This window comes from Hipposideros armiger, unplaced genomic scaffold (assembly GCF_001890085.2).
Source record: "Hipposideros armiger isolate ML-2016 unplaced genomic scaffold, ASM189008v1 scaffold_138, whole genome shotgun sequence".
NCBI lineage: Eukaryota > Metazoa > Chordata > Mammalia > Chiroptera > Hipposideridae > Hipposideros > Hipposideros armiger.
Window position 1 is genome coordinate 981,559 of NW_017731488.1, and position 6,000 is coordinate 987,558.

Consider the following 6,000-nt stretch of genomic DNA (forward strand, 5'->3'; position numbering starts at 1 on the left):
TAAATGCTGTAAAATATTTAAAGTTTGTGACCTAGTTGTATAATGGTAGTTGGTTATTTTTCTCTTAGGAAAGATCTGTTCTTGGATACTAAATGTTTTGGTTTTTTTCCCTTTGTCTAGGGCTGCCTCACCAAGCCCTCAGTCTGTAAGGAGGGTCTCATCCTCCCGATCTGTCTCAGGATCTCCTGAGCCAGCAGCTAAAAAACCCCCAGGACCTCCATCTCCTGTCCAGTCTCAGTCACCCTCTACCAACTGGTCCCCAGCGGTACCGGTCAAAAAGGCTAAAAGCCCGACACCAAGCCCATCACCGGCAAGGGTACGTCTGCCCTGTTTTGGACATCCTTTATAATTCTACATGGTCACTTGGCAACAGAGACAGTTTTTTGTCTTTTGTAGCTCAGAAGCGTTGTTTTCTGTGGTTCAGAAGGGCTTCAAGGAGGCACAAATTCAGTGGTAGTGGTTGCACCAGCAGTCCACACTTAACACTAGCCACCCACTAATTTGCAATATGTCCAATAGTGTTAAGCTCCACATTCCTGGTGGTTGAGATTGGGCTATATAGAAAAATCTTAAAAAACAGAAAGAATAAATTGCCCATGATTCTATTATGTAGGGGTAGAAATACCTTAGTATTTCTGCTGTTTTTTTCTAGTGTTTGACACATTTGCGGACCTAGTTAAGATCACACAAATCAATAAAACTTGCAATCTTAGATTGTGTCTATTAATATGATTCAACTTTTTTTTTTTTTAAGATTTTATTGGGGGGCTGGCCGAGTAGCGCGTTGGTTAAGAGCTGGCCTGGGATGCCAGAGGGCCCCCGTTCGGATCCCACATATGAGGGCCAGTGACACTGCCCTCTATCGCTAAGATGGCTGAACAACAGCTCAACCTGGAGCTGGGTTGCCGTGAGTCACCAGCGACGGCGTAGGCTGCAGCCCCTGCTGCAGTGGGTTGCCATGGGCTACCTTGTGTAACCAGCAGCCAGCATGAGCGGCCATCCGGAAGCCGGCGACTGATCTGCCTTGCCCAGGAAGAGCGCAGTGATGGTACCAACTTGGGTCAGTGAAGCAACGTCCTCCACAACTAGACTGAAGAACAAAAGGACAGCAACTTGTCTGTTCCCCTTCCCCTAATAAAAATAATTTAAAAAGGGATTTTATTGGAGAATTGGGGAAGGGGAACAGACAGGCAGACAAATTTCTGTTTTGTTCTTCAGTCTAGTTGTGGAAGATGTTGCTTCACTGGCCTATGTTGGTATTGTGATCATTGAGCTCTTCCCGGGTGAGGCCGTCGGTCGCCGGTCATTGGTCGGCCGCTCACAGTGGCTCACGGCAGCTCTCACCTGCTGCTGGCCACTCACGATGGCTGCCAGCCACTCATGGTAGTTTATGGCAGCCCATTGCAGCAGAGGCTGCAGCCTACGCTGTCACCGGCAACTCACAGCAGCTCAGCTCCAGGTTGAGCTGTTGTTCAGCATCTTAGCTGTAGAGGGCAGTGTCACTGGCCCTCATGTGGGATCTGAACCAGGGTCCTGCTGCTCAGAGCTGGCGCTCCCAAGTGAGCTCTTAACCAGCTGAGCCACTTGGCCAGCCCTGATTCAACTTTTATAAAGGAAAAAATACATATCACAAAGAAGATAACAAAATGTTGGCAGTGTGTTATGTGTTTGGGGAATGATGAGTGATTGGAATTTTTCTTCTTTGTACTTCAATGCTCATTTTTTCTACAGTGGAAATACGGTTGACCCTTGAACTGCACAGATCTCCTTATATGTGTGTTTGTTTTCAATAAACAGTCGGCCATCCATATCCCCAGGTTTCGCATCCGCAAATTCAACCAACTTCAGATTGAAACAGTATTTTTGATCTGTAGTTGGAATCCATGGGGGTGGGTGGCGACTTGAGCATCCATGGATTTTGGCATCAGGGAGAGGTCCTGCAGCCAGTCCTCTGCAGATACTGAGGGGTGGCTGTAATTAAGGGTTTTTGGGGTTGGTAATTAAGTCAAGTAGCTTGCCAAAGACAAGACTATACTGGACAATAAAATATTTTCCTTTCCATCTAATATTTCACAGGTTATAAGGTTCAGCGGTCAACTGTACATTATTTATAATAAAAAAATAACCTTATAACCTGTGAAATATTAGATGGAAAGGAAAATATTTTATTGTCCAGTATAGTCTTGTCTTTGGCAAGCTACTTGAGAATAACACTTTTGTTTTTACAGTGTCAAGTTTAAATAATCATTGGTGTGCTAAAATATTGGGGCTTAAACCTTTTCTCCCCTTTTGTGCATTATTAATCTGATCTTGGACAGGTTTTTGTGATAAAATTAGTGGTTAAATGTCGATCTAAACAGGGTTGACTGAATTATGCAAACTAACTGAATAAATTGGGGGGTTTTAAGTAATTGCTTAGAAATGTGAAATTGAAGAATTACAGACACAATTCAGTTATAACAGAGCCTGCCTTTTGCTTAACTTGGTATATGTGCAGTGAAGGATAAACCACCTCTGCCCTAAGGAGAGGTTAGGTGGTGATTAAGAAACATGGCATTCTACAAGCATGTATTTAGAAATAATGACTGTCAAAGCTGGCTGTGTGTTAGGCTAATCTAGTGGGTGATTTACAGGTACACCCATTTAATCATCACAATAGCTTTAACAGGGATTATCAGACACAGTTTAGGTTGACAAAAAGGCTTCAGAAAAAAAGTCTAGCAGATTTGCCTGAGATCAAATAGTTAATAGATTCAGAAACCAGAATTCGGCTCAGACCTACTTGAGTTCAGAGACTTATTTTTCTATTGCACATGCTGCTTTTTCTTACATCTGGAGGTAGACCCTGACTCACTCCAGTCCTTGAGACCTGACTCACAGCTTGTCAGGAAACCTGGTTTAATGTGAAACTAGATGCGTAAAATTGTAAAAAATCAAGTTACCTTCAAGATCCGTTCTCACCCTTAAAATATGTGACGAATATCTTTGCTTTCAATGTGGTTCCCATCTCTAGGAATACTTTTCTTGGTGGAGATTGGCCTTGGGTCTTTTTTTCCCTAAAGCCTTATGAAATCTTGAGATGGGTCCATTTAGTTAATTTCCTTGAGGAAATAAAATGTTGAGTTGGATGGAATTTTAATGATTGATTTTATTGCTGCTGTTTTCCTGGATTTCTAGAATTCGGACCAAGAAGGAGGTGGAAAGAAAAAGAAGAAGAAGAAGGACAAGAAACACAAAAAGGATAAGAAGCACAAGAAACACAAAAAACACAAGAAGGAAAAGGCTGTGGCTACAGCTGCTGCAGCTGCTGTAAGCCCTGCAACCATTGCTGCCCCCACGACCACATCAGCACAGGAAGAACCAGAGGCAGAACCAGAGCTGAAGAAGGTATTTATGAACACTGTTGTGGTTTATACAAGTACTGGAATTTGCTTTTGAGAAATGATGTTTTCTAATAATTGGCTACTTGGATGATAACTCCCTTGATCTGTTTTTCGATGACCTACCAGGAACAGAAATATGCCAAGACTAAGGATAAGAATAGGAATGGCTGCCAAAAAGCTTAATGTATATTTCTAAAATAACGTCTCTGAGATATAATTAACATACCACGCTATGTATAATTTACCCATTCAAAGAATACGATTCAGTGGTTTTTAGTATATTCATCGAGTTGTACAGCCATCACCACCATTTGGTTTTGCTCTATATTCACTACCTCTCACACAAGTGTCTTGTGACTTGACGATAATGACCTTTCTGTTTTGTTTTTTTTAAGGAGACTGAAAGTGAAGCTGAAGATAACCTTGACGACTTAGAAAAGCACCTGCGTGAAAAGGCCCTGAGATCAATGCGGAAGGCTCAAGTGTCCCCACAGTCTTAGGTGGAAATGTTTGTTATGATGTAAATTTTATTTGGTTTGTACTCAATTCAATTTCAAAATTGCTAAAATGTGTTTGAGCTTTAGACTATAACATTTGTTGTAATAATTGCTAGGTTGAAGTTCACCATGTATAAAAAGGGCATGGATTTACATTGCAAAAGGCGTCCACAGTGTATTAGTGACATTCTTTCATTGACAGCTGACATCAATCCATTTAGAGTGAAATATTTTAAGCCAAAAAAAAAAAAAATCCCCTTTTTAAAAAAGGGGGTTTAAATATCGTTGGCATTATTAATGGTTTCTTTAAATGCCCCTGGCTATTCCCAGAGGTTTTCCTTATTTTTTTCTTCCTTTTTTTTTTTCTTTTACTTATTTGAGTCTTCACACCCATTTAAGTTATGATGCTTCCAACCTTGTATGGTTTGCAGGCTTGCCCAGAAAGACCACTGTTGAACTACCACAAAAGTATAAATGAATATTTTAATGCCACAATCTTTCCTGTTGCCTGTGGAGTCACTGCTGAAATGAATCAGGATTCGAGCTCTAGGATGAGATAGAAAATGAAAGCATGTTGTTTGCCAGGACACTGTGGGTTTACATTGATGTGTAACAAGTTAATTTGGAACACTGGAATTTCATTCTATTCTGTTGTGTTTTTTTGTAAAGGCAATTAACTAGTCCCAGGAAGGATCCTTGAGTTATATAAAATTTTGTTTTATGAAATGTCATGGCTCCATTCATAATTTTGTCTTATTCTTCCAATTGGTATATACAACTTTCAGAGCTCTTGTATTTGTAAGGCTGGAAGGGCCCAGACTTTGAAATAGTGTCTTGTTTTCACTGTTTTTGTTTTTTGTTTTATTTTGTTTTTTTAAACTAAAGCTATATAAAGCTTGTGGATTAAACAGAATAAATTTCTAAATTTAAAAATGTTGGCCACTCACTTTTACTTACCTCAATACTGCAGGAAACCTGCCTTTCTTGGAAATTTTAGTGCCTACATTTTTTACCCCCTTGGCACTTAGGACAGAGTGAGGGTTGGGCAAGGAAAAAAAAAAGTGGTGAAATTGTTTTTACCATCTTTATTTAAATAATTAATATGATAAGTGCTGTGAAGGGAAAGTGCATGGTGTGATTGGAACATACCGGGGTGCCAAAAAAATGTATACAAGTAGACACTTTGGTCAGTGTTGCTCAAACAATAGTTCGCCATACTCAGAAGTGTCTGGATGCTGATGGTAACCACTTTGAGCACCTCTTGTAATTGCAAAAGTCAAACATGACTTATATTCATCTTTTGTTAATGCTATATATTGAGTATTACAATTTTAATAGTTTTTTCCTTTCTTAAAATGTGTATACATTTATTTTTTGGCACCCTTTGTATATGATTCACAGGGCAAGTCAACCAGGCATGGGTGAAGAGTGTTTCAGACAGAGCAAACAGTGTCTGTGTCCACCCTGAGGCAGGAGTCTGGCACATTCCAGGAAGTGAATGAAGGCTAACAAATGACAAGCAACCTCCTTCTATCAGGGGTGTGTGTGTTTAATGTTTGACTGTCCACAGTCAAGCCATTTTTGCATTTACGATTTAGCAGAGCAAAATAATTTGAGGAAACTTGGAGTTGATAACATTGTATAAAGTGAAACAGCAATATTCATATGAAAGAAGTAAAAGGGAATTTGGGCACCACGAATCTTAAGCTGAGCAGGTTGAAACATGGGCAGTTAATTTGATTGTAATTTCTGGCAGTTGAATCAGAAAAAAGAAAGAAAATGGCTACATGTCTTAATTTCAGGAAAACAAGTTTTTTACCTAAAGGACATGGATGGAAAGGGGCTGTTTTTACAGGTTGGGTTTTAGAGTGATTTGTAACAAGGCGAAAGCTTAGTGAAGCTGCTTCTGTAGGGACTGAACTGAGGCAGTCTAGAGTGACTCCATGGTTGATAATAGACTCTTACACATGTGTGCAGTGCAGCAACTCCATTTTCAAGGATGTTCCATGTGGCTTATAATTCTGTGATGTAGGAAAAGCACAGGATATCCCGTTTCTAAGGTGGTGGTTGTTAACCTTAATCCATTCTGGTGTGAACAAACCAGTGAACATCCGTGGGGT

At 40.1% G+C, this 6,000-nt stretch overlaps 1 protein-coding gene across 10 annotated transcripts in view; it reads left to right on the forward strand.

Annotated features, from left to right (window-relative positions):
• SRRM1 (serine and arginine repetitive matrix 1) overlaps window positions 1-4,825 on the forward strand; it is a 43,440-nt gene extending 38,615 nt beyond the window's left edge. For 8 of the 10 annotated variants that reach the window (XM_019650228.1, XM_019650230.1, XM_019650229.1 and 5 more), the window contains 3 exons: window positions 121-316; window positions 3,178-3,387; window positions 3,779-4,814. In XM_019650228.1, the coding sequence (XP_019505773.1) occupies window positions 121-316; window positions 3,178-3,387; window positions 3,779-3,883 (511 nt within the window). In that variant the 3' untranslated portion in view covers window positions 3,884-4,814. Of the gene's footprint in view, window positions 1-120; window positions 317-3,177; window positions 3,388-3,778 lie in introns of all 10 variants that reach the window. The other 2 variants (XM_019650234.1, XM_019650232.1) reach the window with 1 other exon arrangement.
• Window positions 4,826-6,000: the final 1,175 nt, after the last annotated feature.